General features: G+C 44.5%; 1 protein-coding gene across 4 annotated transcripts in view; it reads left to right on the plus strand.

Moving 5' to 3' along the window:
- The window catches only part of pdzrn4 (PDZ domain containing ring finger 4), a 529,562-nt gene that overhangs the window by 391,708 nt on the left and 116,286 nt on the right, over positions 1–21,568 (plus strand). The window contains exon 1 of one of the 4 annotated variants that reach the window (XM_048549359.2): positions 11,720–11,852. The exons of the other annotated variants lie outside the window; for them this stretch is intronic. Coding sequence (XP_048405316.1) covers positions 11,784–11,852 — 69 coding nt within the window. The 5' untranslated portion in view covers positions 11,720–11,783. Of the gene's footprint in view, positions 1–11,719; positions 11,853–21,568 lie in introns of those variants that run through there. 4 annotated transcript variants of the gene reach the window in all.

Genomic DNA, 21,568 nt, shown 5'->3' on the forward strand with positions numbered 1-21,568 from the left:
ATCATTTTCTCATTCATAATCCTGGCAAGTATGGCTGCTGTTATCATCACGACAAGTAGGCTGATGCAACTAATCAGGGTCACTGAAAGCAGGAATGCTGGCCAAGTTGTCTTTGATATTCAGACGACTCTCAGCTACAGTGACAATGGGAGAAAGAGAGAACGGCTATCAAACACAGTACCTGAATGGTAAACCAAGGCAGCATTTACCAGTCACATTTAATCATGGAATGGGACAGTGGCTCAAATGCCACTGAGGCAGGTGGAACTTGTGCTAAGATTCTTCACAAATGGAACAAAGTAGCAATGGAACAATTACCTAGCTGGCAGGCTGCATTGTTTTAGACATTTAAGCTGCATACATCCTTTACTCACTGGGAGCATTCTTCGTCTTGCCACTACCAAGAACCTAGACCCATCGTCTCTGGATTTAAGTAGCCCAATGAGCAAAACAAATTTGTAGGTTCATTAGGATTCTCACAAATGCGGTGAGTGCCAGATAATTGGCTGACCAAAACTAGGTTCAGAGATTGGCATCGCTGGCTGTAATGTCTGCAGCAATATGTTGTGACAGTGAGACCAGTTTAGTCCTTCAAATTCTGTCAACTCTGAAAGAACAAAAGCAGTGTCGTATCTCAAGATTAAGTGGTGAGCCGATGCTACTGCTTTAAACGGGAACCACCTCATACATTTTGTAGTCATTGAGCCAACAGGCTGTGACCATCCTAACAGAACAATGTTCCTGTGTTTCATTTCCTTTGTTGACACTTCTGAGTTGGCACAACCATATACGTATTGCGTGAGCACTGTGTAAATGGCTGATGGCAGTAAAGGAGACAAGTGCGAGAGGCTTGACTCCGAATGTGATGGGTTTTGAGAGCTATAATTGACCAGCCGTGCTATCTTGTCACAGACTGGAGTCTTGCTCAGCAGCTAAGAGGGAAGTCATCCCAGTGAAAGAAAACATGACCAGTGCAGAAAGAAATGGAGAGGACACCAAGATGCCCTTCTCTGAGAAACAGGCTCACCAGTTCTGTCTTTTTGTTTCATTTTGAGGTCTTGAAAAACAGAACAAATTAAGAATCAATAGAGCAGGAAGTAAATGAAATAGAGTTGGACCCACCAGGCTGTTTCTTGCAGTAGATCTGAACAATATCACAGTTCATTTCAATCAAAAGTCTAGTTAATGACAGTTTCATCAGTGACATAAGATTAATTTCATTTAGACTGCAGAATCAAACAGCTGTCTCCTGTGGTTTACAATAGGCCTGTGTGAATATTGTTATGAGACAGCATTTAGAGAGCAGAATTCTCAGTGCCAACCTAATGCAGCATTGTGCCGTAATCTTTAAAGTACCTGTACAATGGTGTAGCAGCTGGTGCTGACTCCTCTCTCCCTGACAGTGCAGTATGTTGGGACTTGGTCTTTCCCAGAACAATGGGTAGGGTCAGCATCAGTCAGACCTGTGTGTCCCTCAGACAGCTGGCTCAGCAATGTGATAGCAGTCAGTCGCAAGGAAGAGTCAGATCCAATAACACGATTCTTAATGCTGCACAGAAGGTAAGGTAACCAAAAACAGGGCCAGTCGGGGCGCATTATGGTTTTTTTTACCTGACAGTCTGTTTGAAAGCAGGTGCAGCAGCACTTGACATTACCACTCGCTCGATAACATAGCAGGAGGTCAGTGGCTTCAGAATCCCTTTCACCAGCAGGAAAATCCGAGTGGCTCAATACTGACATCTTGTTGTACAGAAACACGAACGGTTTTCATTGGGGAGAGAGGCAACTTCTGATTTACAAGTGCAGTGTGCATCATTGGAGGGAATGACCTGCATGTATCTAACACCGTTCATGGCTTAAGGACTTTCCAAAGCATTTCACAGCCAATTATATACTTCTGAAGCTCAGTCGCTGACGCATAAAATTTAAGCCAACGTCTGTATTTGCAAGCTGCTTTCAACATAAGAAATAGGAGTCGGTCTTGCCCATTGAGCCTGCTGTGCTAGTCGATGGGACCGTGGCTGATCTTTTCATGGACTCAGCTCCACTTACCCACCCGCTCACCGACCTTTAATTCCTTTACTGTTCAAAAATCTGTCTTTGCCTTAAAAACTTTCAACGAGGTCGCCTCAACTGCTTCGCTGGACAGATTCACAACTGTTTGGGTGTACAGGTTCATCCTCAACTCAGTCCTAAATCTGCTCCCCCTTATTTTGAGGTTATGCCTCCTCATTCTAGTTTTAAACATTAACTGGGTCTCCGGAGTAAGAGTCTAGTGATAGTACCGCTAAGCCATTACCTGACCCAACATCAAACAGTGGTGTTTCGCAGAGACCAGGAACGCTGAAAAGAAAACCCCAATTCCATAGTTTAGTTTTTGGGATAATCTCTGGCCACTTCAGACAGATGAGATTTGGTTTTGTGCCTTATTTAAAAGACAGCATCTCTGCTGTTGCAGCGCACATTCAGTACTGAAGTGGAGTGGTTACTACTGTTGATGCTCTGATCTCTGGAGTGGGATGCGGTACCATAAGCTTCTGACTTGGGGTCAAGAGTCCTACCTCTGCCAGCTACCATTAGCAAGATGCATACACTTTGCACACCAGTGATATTCAAAGGACAGACAGTGTAATTTGTAAGCTGAAAGCAAAAACTGAATCTTGGAAAGTAACCTCCTGAGGCACAGTAACCCTCGCTTGCTGCACGTACTACCATTAGACAGACATTGGAGGTGTCGAGCAGAACCTGTCTACCAGTGTTCCTGGAGTGGGTCAGAAAACATTGCTGTCTTTATACAGGAGTGGTGCTGCAATTGGTCTGCCCCTTTCAAGACTAATTGTTGTGAACAGACCTATGTTGAAATCTAGAAGGTGATTGTGGAATGTATTTCTGCTCACTGAGTCAGTCTCTCGCTGGTACATGTTGCCAGATCTTATTGTCTTGTCGTCAACAGGGCAAATGCAAGAATTTGCCAAATTTCAAACAAGTACTCGTAACAACCGCTACAATCCTGGACCAGACCACCAAAGTGAAGTTACCATCTGGCTACAGATCAGTAACTTTTTTTTGACAAGTACAAATAAAGCTGCAAGATTTAAAAGTTTTGAGCAAGCAATAAGCTTTGCAGTACTAAGTTGGAGCAGCGATAGTCAAGGCCGATCCCATGGGTTTCTCAGCGACTTTCCCTCCCGACTCCCCAGACATCAGTGGCACACAATCTGATGAAAAGTAAAGCAGAGGTTCACATTCTCATCTTTTTATTGAAGACCTCGCCTCACAGCCTCCTGAAACGCTTATCCCATGAGGACTGCATTAGCGATTGCTCACATTCTGGTAGTTCACTCTGCCAATCAGGACTGATTCCCTGTATTTAAGGCTGCACTCCAACATCTGCTCAGAAAAAAGAATTTTAGCTTTTCACAGACAGATGGCTTTACCAAGCACCACTCTCTTCCTGTGTTCTTCCAAGCTCCAGTCTTAGTCAGCGACACAAAGCAAGAACTGCTACTCTGAGATAACAAGATGTCGGGCTGGATGAACACAGCAGGCCAAGCAGCATCAGAGGAGCAGAAGGGCTGATGTTTCGGGCCTGGATCCACTCTGCTTCCTTTGTACTTGTTTTTACGCTGCACTGAACTATTAATGTCACGTGGTCTCTTCCACAGCTCCCAGGGCTTTCTCTGAGCACTCATCCCTACACTTTGCTCAACTTTGGGAAAAGTCGGGGAAGCTATTTGGAGCCTACTGCAGCAGCACCTTTCCAGGATGAAGCCTCTTCTCCCTGCTCCTCAGTATCTGTCTGACAATGAACCCAAAAGTCAAAATCTTCTCCTTTGATTACCTTCACCTAACAACCTAAAATTAGGTGTTCAGTAACCCTCGAACGGTTCTGAGCAACTCATTGAAAACCTTGTACCCTTGCTGTTCATGACACTGAGTGTCATGAATATTTTGTGGTAGTTGTAGGTAGCAATCCTTTGGAGTCACCTGTTCCCCATGTGTTATAATAGTCATAAATTGCTGGCTTGCATGTACAAAATGGATGCAAGGAGGCATTCAATGCACAATTAACTTCAGATGACATGTCAAATTTGTAGGAAAAGCAACAGGCCATTCAGCCCCTGAAGCCTGTTCCACCATTCAGTGAGGTCATGGTTGATCTGTGGCCTCATTTATGCTTGCTCAAAGCGACCAGCATCTATATACATGGTCACGTTATCTGCAAACCAAAAGGAATACGTTCAAACTTTCTGCCTTTTTCAAATTCATCGGAAGCAGGAACAGCCGAAATTTCTCTGCTGCTTTCTGCATTGTCGGATAATTTGTTGTGAACATTTGAAATTTGCCATTCTTGCATTTGTCCTGAAGATTGGAAGATAAAAATCATTTGGCAGTTTGCCCGAGTAATATCCATTGAATTCACTCTGGTTTGGAAAGAAACTGGGGATAATCTACAAAAGATGGGATGAGTTTGAAAGATAACCTATTCTACTTTATATAAGCTAAAATTTCAGAAAAGGTGTCCTTCCCCCAGACACCAGTTGCAACAGCAAGAATTTAATTGTTAAACTGAAGTAAAAGGGCCCAGGTAATCTCATGACAAGCAAGACCCAAGAGCCTGGGATTCATAGTTGTAGAGCTACAACAGGTAGGCGAAGAAGCTGCATTCCAATCATTGGTGTTAATTAGTTTGTGAAACTTCATTGTTTGGCCCGAATGGCTCTCTGCTGAGCCTGAATTCATGTTAGCTGATTTTTAAAGTGAGACTGGCCTCTTTCAGCCAGCTTGCTGTTTGGAGACAGGCCAACTCTGGATTCAAACCACATTTTCAATTCCTTTTCTTTATTATTTCACGAGAAGTGGACAGTGTCAGGCCACTATTTGTTGTCCATCCCTAATTGTCCTTGCACTGAACTTTCTTGAGCTGGTTGAGGGGACAATTTCTGATGGGTCTGGAGTTAAAAGTATGCAAGACCAGGTAGTAGGGGAAGTAAATTTCCTCCTTTAAAGGATATTTGTGAGCCAGTTGGACTTTTAGGACAGTTGATGATAGTTTCATCATCACTGAGGGTAGCTTTATTAATAGCATTGGAATTCCATCAGCTGCCCTGACATGATTTGAACCTATGCAACCAGAACATTAATGTGGTCCTCTGGATGACTGCCCTGGTGACATTTACCGCTAAGCCACCACCTTTGTCCTAAAAAGAACTGTGAAATAGGACATGCTGCACAGCAATTATACACTTGTGAGCTATTTGAAAGAAAACCTTTATTTCCTGGGCACCTTTTGTTTGGCAGACATTATAGCTACTTTTGAAGTGTGGCCATTTTTGTAATGCAAAAATGCACCTTTTTAAGTTTGTTTCCGCTTACTGAGACCATTCCCAGAGTCTGGATGACCACCAGCTGTATCCCTTGGCCATGCTTCCTGCAGGTCAGCTGGTTTTGCTTTGTTAATGAATGGCAGTTTCTCTGATGGGATGTTCTGTGCAGTTCCTGCTGTGTTGTGGCAACTTCCTTCTTGACATATTTTAACTAAACATTTCCACTTGCTTCCCTGGTGCAGTGCTGTATTGTCTGTTCAGGTAGAAAAGGATACTTGTGTCGATGGAGGGTTGATAGTTGTATTTGTGTTCTTGGTGATACCCGGTCACGAAGAAAGAATGATTTGAATGCCAACCTTAAACTTGCCAGTGCAGAGCTTATATAAAGTATGACATTTGTAGAAATTAGCCAGCAACGGTGATAGATTGCACATTTTAGACATGAATGGACTCAACCCGGCGAAAACCGTCAGTCCTGTTTATGATGAGCTTTCTTGAAATGATTGGAATCAGAATTAACATGCACTATTTCAGTATTTTCTGTCACTTACATTATTGTGGTACCATTGAACAAGATGAAAGCTGACAAGCATGCAACATCTATAAGCATGTTCTACAGCTGGGGACAGAATGTTCAGCTCAGCTGCTGTACAATGATGACAAGTAAATTCAGTTCAGCTGTTTTGCAACAGCAACCCAAAGCTGGCAATGAAGCTGGTAGCCTATTAGTATCAAAGTTACATCTTCACTAACTGTTGCTCTTAACCTCAGGTGGCATTACATAAAAGGAATAGAATCTAAGGGTATCTCAAAGATCTTTTTCCAGCCCGGGAAGTATTTTTGAAATAGCGTCGCTGTTGGAAAGAAACCAATTCCAGGGATGAGAAATTTCTGTTACGAGAATAGATTGAAAATGCTAACATGAAATCTAATAGATGTTTTCAGAATCATGAGTGTGCCAGATAGAGTAGTTAGGGAGAAGCTGTTTCCATTTGAAGAAGGATCAAGAATGAGAGGCCACAGATTTAGTGATTTTCGAAGGAAGCACAGATGATGTGAGAAGAAAATGTTTATATTCAATGAGTAATTAGGGTATGGAATGCATTTCCTGCAGGTATGGTGGAGGCAGGTCACTTGAGGCAGTCAGGGGGTCGTTGTGTAGAAATGATGTGAACAATATAGGGAAGACGCAGTGCCATTAGGTAGTGAGATAACCAAGTGTGAAGCTGGAGGAACACAGCAGGCCAGGCCGCATCAGAGGAACAAGAAAAGTGACATTTTGGCTTGGGACCCTTCTTCAGAATTTTTTCTGCAGAAAGGTCCTGACCCGAAACGTCAGCTTTCCTGCTCCTCTGATGCAACCTGGCCTGCTGGCTTCCTCCAGCTCCACACTGTGTTTTCTCTGATTCCAGCATCTGCAGTTCTTGCTATCGCATAGGTAATGTTGCTCAGTTGAAGGGCAGGTGCAGATATGATGGGTTGAGTGGCCTTTTTCTGCAATGGAAGGCTACTAAGATTATGAAAATTTGCACACCAAACAACAGGGGGATAAACAGCTATCTTTTTTTGTTCTTTCTGCCGTGATTTTAGGCATAAGTATTGGCCATGCTACTACATATAACTCCCCTGATCATGTTGAGGTGGACTCCTATTTTCCTCGTCTTTTGAAGAGAGGTGAGGGTCTCAATTTAATCTCCCAAATGGAAAAATGGCAGCTCTGACCATGTCGCACTCCTTCCGTACTGCAGTGCACTGTCGACTGACATCATACGCTTAGGTCACTGAAGTGAGATTTGACATATCGACTTTGTGACTGTATGGTGAGACTGAGCAAAGGCTGACGTGACTTTGCTTCTCAGCAGTCCCAATGCAATCACCAGTAGGAACCCTGCTCTGGTGTTCTTTATTCCCCTTTCTCCATCTTGGGTGCATTGAAGATCCCTCCCTCCCCCTCTGTTGATTGGGATTGTTTCATTCAGAAAAGGTCAGGCTTGGGGTCTTTCAACTTTGAATGGTCAATCACTCACGCAATAAACTCACGGAACCCCAAGGGAGGAGGGTGATGAGAACACTGGTTATCTTATATCAGAAACAGAGCACCACTGAATTTCGTTAGGCGAACTGGCTCCTTTTATTCACTCTCAGCTTAGGAGAGAGTAGAGTGAGTGGGAGAAAAGGGGTGCAGCAGTGATCACACCAAACCCATACATAGAGACTAATAAAAAAAGAAACAATGAGTTTTGATTGCAAATCACCAAGTGTATACCAGAGGTGGAATTTGGGGATTTTTATTTTTATTTAGAAGGAAACACATCACCAGAAATGCTGTCTTTAAAAATCGAACCACAGGGGTAAGCTACAAATCTCTGTTATTTTTCTCTAATGCGGAATCTATATTTCATTGTACCACTTGTAAGTGTTTTCTTTTTGTGACGCATATGAACAGAGACACGGTATTTAACCATGGGATAAGGAGAAGTGAGGACGGTCTTGTCCCCATCCAGCATTCAACCACACAGAGCCAGATTTCCAAAGCAGGTTTGCGAATTTGACACCCGGGCTAAATTCCAGGTCACAAGCCTAAGCCACGACCAGGGGCTCAGGAGAAATTAGTTTTCAGTCCAACTTCCCACATTGGGCCAAAGGCGAGGCTGGCACCCAGTCATTGTGACTCCAGGTGACACTTATTTGGTGCCTTGCAGATCTTCAGCAGGTCTAGAGAATAGAAGAATGAGACTGAGGGTAGCCAGGTCAGATTAAGGTGATGCTCACATCCCAGCACAGATTAACACCTGCTCCATAACAAGCTCGCTTTAATAGATCCTCAGTTCTCTCTTGCTTGGTAACTGTCTGAAAATTTCACACGATCGAGGGGATGTTGTGATCCTGTGATAATATCCACGACAGTGGCTTTCAAGCAGAATGGTATTTTCCTCGACTTTTGAAGAGAGATGAGAGTCTCAATTTAATCTCCCATCTGGAAAAATGACAGCTCCGATAATTTAGCACTCCCTCAGTACTGCAGGGCGCTGTCAAGTGACATCGTATGCTCAGGTCACTGAAGTGTGATTGGACACTTCGAGTTTGTGACTCTATGGTGAAACAGAGCACAGGCTGACGTGACTTTGCACTGGGGTCGTAACATCCGCAGATCTGGCCCATGCGTTCTCCACGAGTGGCTGAAGAGTAATCAGGAGTGGGATACTGCTTGATCCCACTTCCCCCACCCTATGGACCAGTCCAATTTGGGAACACAGGTTTGTTTCAGCTACTTCCACAGGTGCCTTCCTGTGTACCATGATGCGGTCCCCTGATGGCATACAAGGATAATTATACACTAGTTCTGTCAGAAAAGGTGCAACTCAAATTCATTTCACACATTTCACAGTCTGAGAACCTGGGAACACAGTTTACGGTCCTTTTTTTAAATGAACCACCTCCACTGCCAGGAGACAGCTTTCCAAAATTGCATCACGGCCAAAGGTGTCAAGTACAAAGTGAGTTAAAATGGGGTGAAAAGGCGAGGAGATTAGGGGAAAAGGAGGAAAGTAAAAGAAGCTTCTTATGTGGTGGTAAAGTGAATTGACATCTGCTGTGTAAATGTCTGCAGGTGCTGGGGACTTCCCACATCTACAATTGACTTTAAAAGCTACAGTTTGAAGCTCATTGACTTCCCGTCACCGCAAATTAGTACGTGTATAAAGCTTCCTGCGCCCATTGTTATCTGAATTAAGTGGAATGATTGTGGAATATTATCGGTGGTTTGACATACTTTTTCAAAGTTCCAAATTATCAACTTTTAGATTAGCTTGCACACAAATATTTTCTTGACTGGCTGAAGCATGTTCAACATCTGATGCATTGTTCCACCAGATTTGAATCGTCAACTGCAGTGTGACGAAAATTACAAGATACAAAAGGACTGATGTTGGGAAACAGTAATTTCTCAGCCACTGTTTGGATTTAAATCACGTGATTTTTAAAAAATTTAAATATAACTAAAATTCTCCAAACCTAAATCTTGTGGGCTCAAATCCTACCGTGGGGCACAAGCTTTATATTGATATCCCATCTTCATCCAAGTTTCCCTTCGATCCATTTATCACCCTGACTTGTCATTCCTTCACTGTCACCGGGTCAATATCCTGTAATTCCTTCCCTGAGGGCATTTTGGGTCTATCTGCAGAAGTTGGACTGTAGCGGTTCCAGAAGACAGCCTGCCACCACCTTCCCAAGGGCAACCAGGGGTGGGCAATAAATGCTGGCCAGCTAGCAATACCGCCATCCCACAAATGAATAAAAGCTGAGGGAGTGCTGCACATTGGGGTGTTGACTTTAGTGCCTTGAAATGCTTGAAGACGAGTTGCCTGACAGGTTTATGTAAAAGAAGAGCAAGGTGTCCTTGTCAATATTTATCCTATTGCAGATTGCCTACTGATTCCCATGTTGCCCGTTGTGAACCTTATTGTATATGAGTTAACTGTCCACTGGCCAATATTAGAATAGTTACTCTATTTCAGAAGTGTTTAATTTGTTGTAAGGGACATTGGGATATCCTGGTTTGTCATCTGTTTGATGGAAGACTTGTACTGATGTGTTATCATCATATCACGGTCCCTTAGATCATTTGTAATTGCATCAAACAAAAGTTAAGCTGATGAATAGTTTCGTTTTTTTAAAAAAAAAACCTTCTTTCCTATCGATCTGACAACTCTAAAGTACCTGGTGCGATGTAGACTTCAAGCGGTGTGTAATTGTGGCCCTAAAATTCACTCAAATTGCATTTCACCAGGACTATCCCTTTTCCAAACCTGCTGCTTCACTTTCTCTTACTTGGACCACTGTGTCACAGGTGCTTTCACTTCAAAGTGGGACACTTCTGCCGAGGGACAGTTTTGGATTCTTCCTTGCCCCTCCAGTTGTCACTCACATCTGCTTCACTGGGCATACATGCCCTTTCTGCTCAGTCCACACCTGCCGTTCCTAGTTGGTTCCCCCTGCCGTTTAACCCTGCACCTCTCACTGCGTTTCCCCAATGCCTACAATATTGCAGTTTGCCCTTCTTTGAATCCCATTTCCCCCATCCAGACACTTTGCACTCACCTCCCCCACCTCTTTACCGCAATTTGCCCATCCTCACTGCAGTGGGGAGAGCACTGAATGATTTGTCCTGGCCGAACGCCCAAAGAGCGATGACAGCTGGGAACTCTGGCCGCGATCATGCACTTTCTCAACACTCTTGTGTGGGATTGGCCTGGAGTGCAAATGGCACGCTGGCCGGGGCTGCCAAGTGGAGCCACTTTAATCCGTGTCGTCCGCAATTTGTAAAACTTCACTGGGGACAGTGTCGTTGGCAGAGAGCCGGCACGGCAAGGGAGCTGGCTAGCCAGCCTCGGCTCGTCCCAAGGCAATGTCAGATGATGCTGTGACCGGGTAAATCGTCTCTCGGCTCGCCTCCAGACAGTTCAGAGAGATGGGGGAGGCCCAGGAAACCGGATAATTTGTGTCCCAGGATGAGGACTGCTGGGCCAACAGATGACCCTGGATATATTTACCAACTTTTCGGTCTTTCGCGGTGGGGAGGTGTTGAAGTCAATTTTGAGTGCAATTAGGGGCTATTAAAGAAACCGCCTCGGGGCCGCTTCTAACTTTTTTCTCATTGCTTGGACACCAGGAGAGAGAAACATCTCGCACGTTTCACCCATCCCTTCTTCCCCGGGAATTTTAACCAGTGAATTTTTAAAAGCTTTTCCAAAAAACACTAAAACATTTACAGCTTCGACTGTGCCCCAGTTCCTGGCAGGAATTCCCCCAAATCGACTTGACCCACGGGTGACACCTGGCACTTTTGCGTGCATTTTGACGTGTGCGAATTCTTCGCATACTCTTGGAAAAATTGCCTGGCTTAATTTCACGATTGCGTTTTCGAGCTGCGTTTCACAACGCGGGGTTGGCGGGACCGAACGTGAAGCGGATGAGGTGGAGGGGTGCGGGTGGTGCGGTTCGAATTTGTACACTCATATATTTGCTTCCCAATTAGCGGATCTTCATCTGTCATTGAGCTGAAAGGTTCTCTTTTTTTTTCCCTGCGATCAGGACGTGTTATAAATAATCAATGAAGCCCTCATCCATATGCATGAGCTGGAATCTGTGTAGTCATGTGCATCGATGCAGAGGCAGGGGGAGTGTGTGTGTTGCTTTGAACTGAATCAAAAACTGAGAGAGAGATACCGAGAAGGAAAGGAAGACGAATCCTTGATGCTCATTCCTTCCCCCCCCCCCCCCCTCTGCCCACCTCTTTCCACCCCCACTTACACACACACACACACACACACTCCCCAGCCCAATGCCTGTTTCTTGTGACTGATGAGAGACAGAAGACAGGGTCTGGAGGTTCCCCCCCCCCCCACCCACCGCCGCCTCAGCTTTGGGCAACGTGGTCGCCGTTGACTTAGAATGGGCTGCAGCCTGTGCACTTTGCAGAAGCGAGACGAACACTACAGATTGCTGTACGAAGTTTCTCAGGTGAGTTTGCAGCCCGTTGGAGAGCTCAGGATGAACTGAAGCAGCGGCTCTCCCCGAGATGCTCGTTTCCTCCTTTTGAGCACTGTTACCCGCCGGGCTCGAAAACGTGGATTCGATGCATCTCTGATTGTTATCGCCCAGAATCGACAGTCTCTGAGCGGAAAAGCAAGGCGCTCGCTCTGTTGCAGTTTGTTTTCAAACCCGTCTCTGATTGACGGAGGAATTCTTGCAGAGTTGGGATCGAGCGCTGTTTCTTGTTGACAGTTCCGCAGCTCTCCGAGCTCTGCTTCGGGCAAGTTTGATTCGACTTCTATTTTTGTCTTATTCTGTACACACTGGATAACCACCTGGTCTTTAACGTTGTGGAGAGGGAGAGAGTTGAAACCGGTGATAGGAGCACTTAGCGACAAAATGTAGTCGTCTGAAGGAAAGCCTAGATCCAGGAAGAGAGTTTCCAAACTTCCAATCAGGAGTTGATGGTAAAGTGTGAGAATGTGAAGCTTGCTTGTTGTCCCTCTGCGGGAGTGTTTGTGACCAGTGTCTGTTATTTTATAAAGGGAGAAAGACATGTTGATGGGCAGGGGAGATATAGTGGGCTGGAGTGAAGCTTGGGATATTATAACGCTGTCTGTCTTCTAACCTCTGAGCTAACACCGGACCAACTCTGAGCCGCAATGTTTAAACTTCAGAATCAATACCCAAGCAGGTGATAGTCATTTAAAAGCAACTTTTTTAAAAAAATGCAGGCATCCTGATATATGAAAAAGATAACACATTGTAGAGCTGGATGAACACAGCAGGCCAGGCAGCATTGGAGGAGCAGGAAAGCTGACGTTTCGGGCCTAGACCCTTCTTCAGAAATGGCTGTGGAGAAAGGTCCCGACCCGAAGCGTCAACTTTACTGTTCCTCAAGATGCGGTGGGCGAAGAGGGGAAATTCAGTCTTCACATTTCTGCACAGTCTGTCTCGCACCCTGGGACGTTTCGAGCCCAAGGCGCTGTGTAATGAATCCAGGTTGTTGTTGTTGGAGTGAACGGAGCCCGAGGGGGTCCGGAGCAGGGACTGAGATTCAGAAAACCTCCCTGAATCCAAAACCTTGAGGAACTTGTCTGGAGGAGGTGGGGAGTTGAACTCGGACCCCCGCCCCCGTCCCAGAGATAGGTACCTTACCACTGCGCTCCAACCCGGTCACCAGTGGCTAGAAACCCTTGCATGAGGCGATACGTTCCTTCAGGTGAAAAATAGCGTTCAAATCTAACCCATTGAGTGCGTGACTGTCTCTCCACAAATACTGGCCATTGTCTCAAAAGTTACTGTGGAAGTTTCCTCTTTTTTGGAATGGGGAGGTAGGGAAGAAAATGGCTCAAAGGGCACATCTAATGGGGTGAAAGCGTCCACTCGATGTGGGAAAAGAGGCTGTCATTCTGTTTTTATACCCTGGGCTGCTTCCCACTGCGAAGGCCCTCGCTTCTAGATGCACTCCGTGCTAACGGTGCACCTTGTAAGCTGACCGCGAGGCTTAAAGAAAGACGGATGTGCTTCTTTTGAGTGAAGTTTGTCCTATGGCAAACGCGTGAAATGTAGAATGGGCACCTTCGAGTTTCATGCATCACTTGCGAGAGAACCCCGCTCCCTCCCACTGAATCTCGTGTGTAACTCCAGAGAGGAAGCCACTTGCAGCGCGACTCTTCGTCAAAATTGTATTGAATCCACTGCAGGTTATTCCGGTGGGGGCTGTGCCAGTGGAAACATTTTGTAGCATTCCTGTTGCATTTGACTTGAGGCGCGCCAGCTGGTGACAGTGTCCCTGTAACACTGTCACACAGTTTCGTGCGAGCCGGTGCAAGAAGCAGGGGCTCGATGCTGGCTGGCCAAGGTGTGAACTTGCTGGAGGTTCGGGTGCACCAGTCAGAGAGGGCAGTGTGTCTGCTGCCCAGCCCCTGAGTACTGTCTGGGACTCGCCTCGTCATGACCGTGTTGTGTGCAGAGCCTCATTTAGGCGTTTTATAAACAATGATTCTGTGCGTTAATTGTTAAACAAAAAATGCAAGGAGAATTTCTCTCTTTAATCATCATAAAGGGGCTCAGGAGGAGATTAATCTGTAATAGAAGCTATTGCAAAAGATACATTGCGAAAAAAATGATCTGAAGTACAAATTGGCAAGGTGTGCTGAATTTCTCAAGTGTTCCCCTTGCATCTCTATTCTGCAATAGAGTGGCTGCTCCTGATGTTTGTATATCTTGCACGATGCAAATCATTGTTTATCCTACCAAGCGTGAGGTGCAACTGTTTGGTAATAGCATAGAGCAGTAGGACTCAAACCAAGAACACTGATTTTACAATGAAATGCTGGAGCCACTTTGGTGGCCAGACAGTATCCAAGGAGAGAGAAGCAAGAGTTAATGCCTCAGATCTCATGTTTTTGGCCTGAAAGTTCCGTCAGTCACCCAGCCCCTATGTCAGATGAAGAAGCGAGATCCCTTTGATGGTAATGGTAGCTGCTTATACCACTCTGTCTCTAATCGGCCCTGCAATTTGACTGCCACCTCTCTCTTTGTCTCTTGCTTTCTCTCCTGGACTCTCAAATAGTGTAAGAAAGGGTCAGATGTGATATTGAGGCAACACAGGAATTTAATCCAGTTTGGGTTCCACCAGGGACACTCAGCTCCTGACCTCATTACAGCTTTGGTTCAAATGTGGACAAAAGAGCTGAATTCCAGAGGTGAAGTGAGAGTGACAGCCCTTGATATATGCATTAGACCGAGCGTGGCATCAAAAACTGGAATCAGTGAGTATCGGGGGGAAAATCTCTGGTGTTCTATAACACATAGGAAGATGGTTATGATTGTTGGAGGTCAGTCATCTCAGCTCCAGGACGTCACTGCAGCTGTTCCTCAGGGTAGTGTCGTCAGCCCAACTACTTTCAGCTGCTTCATCATTGACCTTCCCTCCACCATAAGATCAGAAGTGCAGATATTTCCCAATGTTTGCACAATGTTCAGCACCGTTTGCAACTCATCAGGTACTGAAGTGGCCCATGTTCAAATGTAACATGATCTGGATAGCATCCAGGTTTGGGCTGACAAGGGGCAGGTAACATTCACAGCATAGAAATGCTTACATCCGATAAGAAACCATGTAACCACCACCCCTTAACATTCAGTGGTGTTACCATCAACGAACCCCCATCCCCACACCCATTATGAACATCTCTGGGGTTAGCATTGACCAGAAACTTAACTGGACTCACCACATAAACATGGTGGTTACAAGAGCAGGTCAGAGGCTTGGAGTAATTCACCTCCTGACTCTCCAAAGCCTGTCCACCATCTGCAAGGGACAAGTCAGGAATGTGATGGAATATTCCCCACTTGTCTGGATGCAGCAGCTCCAACAACTCTCCAGAGGCTTGACACTTCCAGGACAAAACAGCCCATGTGATCGGCACCACACTCATAAGCATCGACTCCCTCCACCACCGACACTCAGTAGCAGTGGTGTGTACTATCTACAAGATGCAGTGCAGTCGTTCACAAAGTTCCTTACACTGCACCTTCTGACTCATCACCACTTCCATCTAGAAGGACAAGGGCTGCAGATGTATCGGAACACCACCATTTACAAGTTCTCCTTCAAGCCATTCACCATCCCCCTACGTAGAAATATATCACTGTGCCTTTACTGTCACTCAGTCAAAATCCTGGAATTCCAATTTTTCTGGGAAAATTGGACTTGTTAAACTAGTCTGCACTTATGTTTATTTTCCCCTGTCAGTATATTTAGGTTAAGAACTGATCAAAGATATGGGTTTAGGAGTAGCCAACTCCCTTTCTGTTTGATATAACAAGGTGTAGGGCTGGATGAACGCAGCAGGCCAGGCAGCATCAGAGGAGCAGGAAAGCTGACGTTTCTGGTCTAGACCCTTGGGTTCCTTCCTGTTTGAGCCTACCTCTGCGTGGCCATTGATGAAAAAAACTGGAGATAGTGGAATAGAGTACTGCTTCCAGATCCATTATGTCAGTGATTAACATGTATCCACTTAAACTACAGGTGTTTGCAACTCATCCTGTTAAAATTGTCTTTTTCTTTAGCCTCTTAACTTTCTGCAACATTTTTGTTTATTTCACCTGACCAGAAGCATTGATTCTTTGTCAGGCTGGGACTACGAATTTAAGTCATTGGTCTTTTCCACTGAGTGTTCTATTTTTGAGTGTGTGTCCCTCTTGCCTCTCTCTCTCGCCTTCTTCCTTCCAGTCCACACTATTTGCCTTTGTTAAAAAAAACACTCCTGCCAGTGTTTACCTTGTCAGCGACTTGGAAATGACCCCTGTTTGATTTGGCCCTTTTTTACTGAATTTGCCCGCTGCAGTGGGGCTGGGCCTGCCGATTTTTTCCCAATCTTAAACGGCAAAAGAGAAACAAAGGCTTGCTTTTATACCGCATCTCTCATTGCCACGCAACCTTCTATAGCCAAATTGGTGCATTTGAAGTGCAGTCCTCATTGCAATTCAGAAATTTCAAAAAGAACAATGCTTTAATAGAAGCACATTTTTCTCCCTTTGTGATGTTTGTTGTGCTGCATTTAAATGTTGTCTCAGGCACTGGGAAGAATGCCCTACTTTTCTCTTAATACTGCCTTTATACCACTTCGAAGGACAGGCCACTCATCAAAAGCACTTGCTCAGTACTGCTTAGGGGTGTTCATATCTCTGGACAATAGGACTTGAGCTTGCAACTCAGAAGCATGACGCCAGCACTGTGATTACACGAATGTCCATTCGAGATGTGTGAAATTATTGCGGTTGCATACCCTGCAAAGCAGGCCCCTTGCCCACGTTCAAAGCTTGAATGAGCATGTTTGCAAATACTCTGAATCCATTTTATAAATAAAAACGTGGCCACAAAGTGTTGTACTTTCCATAAGCTTCAGTTTATCTGAAAAACTGCTTTTAGCAAAAAAGGAACAAGGGAAAAGTATAGGCCATTCAGCCCTTGGAGCCTGCTCAGCCATTCATACTGACCAGAGTTGGTTATCCATCTCAGTATCCTGTTCCTGCTTTCCACCACCCCACATCCTTCCATCCCTTTGGCCCTAAGAATTATTGCTGCCTCCTTCTTAAAAACCTGCTTTCCATATCCTAACTCTGAAAACATCTCATTTACCTTACTACCCAAGTGCCGTGTTGAATTTTGGTCTAATACAATCTCACATCTGATGATCTCATCTTTCTGTTGTACTTTCACCATGTTATTGCCCTGACCTAACCTGCTTCAGCCGTGCAATCCTTTTTAGAATTCAACATCCCACCAAATCTCGCCTCTTGCGCATAGATTGCAATGTCAGCTGTCTTTCTTAAATATCTGCACCATCTTGGATGCTCTCAGAGCATACCTGTTCTAACTTCAACTAGCATGGAGCCACTTGTAACATTTTACAATAACAATAATGCTATATAGATGTAATTTGGTTGTTGGTGATCATTCTGTAAAATCCTGAAGTTATATTATTGAAAGAGGAACTTAGAAGTGAGTCACCTTCAAATTGATCTGTTTGAATTTGCAACTTATGTTCAGAAGAATCCCTGATGCTGTGGTGACTGTAGAGTATCATTTACTATGGATTCTGTCGCACTCCTCATGTGAAAGAGTGTCCTGAGGTCTTTGCAATATGAAATTGAACAAATATGGGAAGAGGGCATTGGAGGAGAAATTAACCAGTTGAGAGCAGATTTTTGCGAGGCCGTGGCTGGTGGTAATACAGAAGCAGCAAGGCTCTCTGAACACTTTGGCTGAAAGTTTGACCATGGATGAGGAAGTACAGTGATCCTGAGTTGAAGGATCAGCGCAATCAGGTTAGACCAGGGGTTGGAGAACATTGGAGATCTTTGTGCCCCACCGTAACTGAACAATGGTTTTGAAAAGTAGGATGGAATTCTGTGCAATTGCCGCAGTGGAGGAAAATTTAAGGGAGCTTGAAAAAGGATCTTGGCTATGGGCAGGTGGGGATTTGTGCACAGCAGGAGTTTGGATGTGGACTTCTGGGAATTGCCTCCTTGACAGTCGGGGAAAGCAAACGTATCAATCACATCACAACTGATTCCCTTTTGAAAAACCAGATTTGATGTGCACCGCTTGTCAAAAGAAGTCCCCTTATGGAGTCAGGGGACCTGGTAACTCTTCTCCATTTTGCTTTCTCTTTACCCCGTTTTCCCTGTTTATTCCCTGTTATTCCACAATACTACTCGCTGACTGGGAAGAAATAAACTTTGACATTCACGAAGCCAGCTACTGGAAGGTTTTATTTCTGATCTTTCATCACAGTCGTCAGGGCTGAAGTCAATTTTGCAGGCTCCCCTCTGTCAAACCGTACTTTCTGTTTTTTAATTATATAAGAGAAAGTCTGATTAAGACCTGGAGAATTGTCAGTAAAAGACAAACTGTCAGTCATTCAAGCCTCTGAGATTCTGTGTCTATGATGTAGATAAATGAATGAATGGCTGTTTGAGCCTGATGTTATGGGCTCAGATGTCAGTCTGATTGACACTTGTGTTTGCAAACAGGCAAATGTATTGCTTCTGTTAGAAGAAGGAGATGAAGCAGGGGTTTGTGAGGCAAATTAGTTTTGATTTTCCTCTTTCTGTAGCGCTGCACCATCATCAAGTTGACACTGCTCTTTGAGTAGGCTACGTACACTGTCACTCACATTGAAGCAAGGAAGCTATGCTAAACCTTTCAAAATCAGTGCACCTTCTGTTGGAGTGTTTTATCCAAGGCACAGCACGTCAGGAAGGCTATCCTTGATGGGCAGTAGAGAGGTGAATAAGTAAAGTTGTACTGACAATGAGGCCCTTATGTGGGGACACAATGGAATTGTTATCTTTGGAATACAGAAGGATCAAGGAATATGTAGTGGAGGCATTCAAAGTGATGATTATTTTGTAGAGGACATTGGATTGAAGTTATTTGATAAATGGGCCAATGAAATTGTTACACTCCATTTTGATCTCAAACACAATGCTCATAAATGGAGACAAAATAAATTGCACCTTTTAAAAGGGAATATATCAAAAGGCAATATTCATTCGTAGGGTTATTGCATAAAAAAAACAGTCAAGTGGGATGAGTGGATGGTGCTCTAAAAGAGATGCACAGGCAGATTAGGCAGTTACTATCTATGGTACTGTCCAATTGCCCCGTTCTATTATCTGCTGAAAGATGGTGCCCAAAGTGGGGTTGACAGCCTCAAAGAGGCTAGTGTCTTTTTAGGTTGCGGTAAAAATCTCATCAAGGAATTTGCACATGTGATCCTGTGACTAGCGACCTTGTGGAGTTCCCACATCACCTGAGATTGGATTGGATTCAAATGATTTGGAAGATAGATTTTCATTCTGTCCAGATATGGAACATTTTAACTTCCTTAAGGGAATTCTGCGTAAGAATCTGGCAAATCTCATTTCCACCCACTCCTGCAACCAAATTGCTTGTCTTTAGTATGATGAGAAAAGGCTAATTTTGTCAAATTCTTTTAATTATCAGAACAATTCATGAAAATATCAAGCAGAAAATATTATCTGCATTAGACAAGGGTGTTGATTGATGGTCAAGTGGGCTCTGATTGTTCAAGGCCTTTCTGTGGAGAATGCCCCAGTTCAATGACGACTGTTCCTTAACTGCCCGGCTCTGTTTCAATTTTAAACTAGGCAGTTTGACTCTGGCCAATGCATTGCCTTAAGAAATGAACCAGCCATGGCTGTCGCTTATTTTGTTGATTTGAAACAGGTGCAGGGCACATGTGTGTCCTTTCTGTCTGTAAAGTACAGGGTCCTCTGTATTAATGTTGTAGGTACCAATACCGCGAGTGCGCCACACAGCATGCCTGGCTGGCATTCTTCCAAAAGGTAGTTCACAAAAATGAGCAATGTTCCAACTGAAGCCTAACCAATGTTTTTATAAAGGCTGAAACCAATCTCCTTTTGAACAATACGCCTCCATTAATGAAGTCACTGGCCAAAATGCTGTGTTACAGTTTCCGCAGATTGCCCTGCCACGTTCGGCGATTTGCTCTCTTGGATAACTTTTGTTCCTGCAACCCTATTTGGTTTTTCCTGTTGATTTTGATATGGCCTCTCCTCATGCTACCAACCAAAATCTATCACTTCGCACTTTGCTGCTTTAAATTTCATCTGCCAAATGGTTATATGTTTCCTGAGTATCGCTGTCTTTCTGGAGTCTGGACACTGTTTACACTTGGATGTGTTATATATGGGGTAGACCTTGAAATTAAGTTCTGCATGCCCAAGTTTCTGTTCTTTAGTTAATAAATCAAAAGAAAGCAATAATTCTAATATCAGACCTTGGAGAACACCACTGTACACTTACATTCATTCTGAAAATTCAGCATGACGACTACTGTTGCTATAGTGTTTTTTTTTAACCAATTTTGTCCTGAAATGTCACTGACCTTTTCAGATATGCCTGATTGGCTGACCTTATTTACTTTACTGTGTGCATTTATGCACTCATCGTTTGTCCCATCTTATCGCTTGAATGTTTGAAAGATTCTCACTGAAGCTCTGTCTTTCTGTCCTAGTCATCAGAGTGTCATGCTTTCTCCTTCCTTAGATTTCATTTTAGTGGCTGATTCCTGGCGAATTAGTTTACAAACATTAAGGATGATATTCCGTCTTTCATGATCTTAGGCATTATAAAACTGTTTTAGAGGCAATAAAGGTGATAATGATTGGATAACCTCCATCAATGAAGCTTGTTGAGGGATAAACATCAATGACTACCTTCTTGAGGGCAAGTGAGGATCAGCAGTTACAAATGGTCTTCTTCAGCAGTTATGCAGAGAGTACGCTGAAGGATGAATATTTAAAGAGTTTGGTTTCAAGTCTCTGGTGCAACCTACATTTGTAAACTGTGATTCCTGGGAGTCCAACTCAAGAATTGAGCACAACTGATTTATTTTTTGATTTTGTCTGTTAAAATTTAAATAGTCTTCTGGTTTGGAAAGGATTGTTCTTGATAACTTTGGCATGGGATATAAACTGTATCAGAACACCAAGATCAATTCATACCAGAGTAACAAAGTGTGGAGCTGGAAGAACACAGCAGGCCAAGCAGCACCTCAGGAGCACAAAAGCTGACATTTCGGGCCTAGACCCTTCACCAGAGAGGGGGATGGGGAGTGGGTTTTGAAATAAATAGGGAGAGGGGGGAGGCGGACCGAAGATGGATAGAGGAGAAGATAGATGGAGAGGAGAGTATAGGTGGGGAGGTCGGGAGGGGATAGGTCAGTCCGGGGTGGACGGACAGGTCATGGGGACGGGATGAGGTTAGTAGGTAAGAAATGGAGATGCGCCTTGAGGTGGGAGGAGGGGATAGGTGGGAGGAAGAACAGGTTAGGGAGGTGGGGACGAGCTGGGCCCATTTTGGGATGCAGTGGGGGAGGGGAGATTTTGAAGCTGGTGAAGTCCGCATTGATACCATTGGGCTGCAGGGTTCCCAAGCGGAATATGAGTTGCTGTTCCTGCAACCTTTGGGTGGCATCATTATGGCACTGCAAGAGGCCCAGGATGAACATGTCTAAGGAATGAGAGGGGGAGTTAAAATGGTTCGCGACTGGGAGGTGCATTTGTTTATTGCGAACCGAGCGTAGGTGTTCTGCAAAGTGGTCCTCGAGCATCCGCTTGGTTTCCCCAACGTAGAGGAA

This window comes from Stegostoma tigrinum, chromosome 18, assembly GCF_030684315.1.
Source record: "Stegostoma tigrinum isolate sSteTig4 chromosome 18, sSteTig4.hap1, whole genome shotgun sequence".
Taxonomy (NCBI): Eukaryota; Metazoa; Chordata; class Chondrichthyes; order Orectolobiformes; family Stegostomatidae; genus Stegostoma; species Stegostoma tigrinum.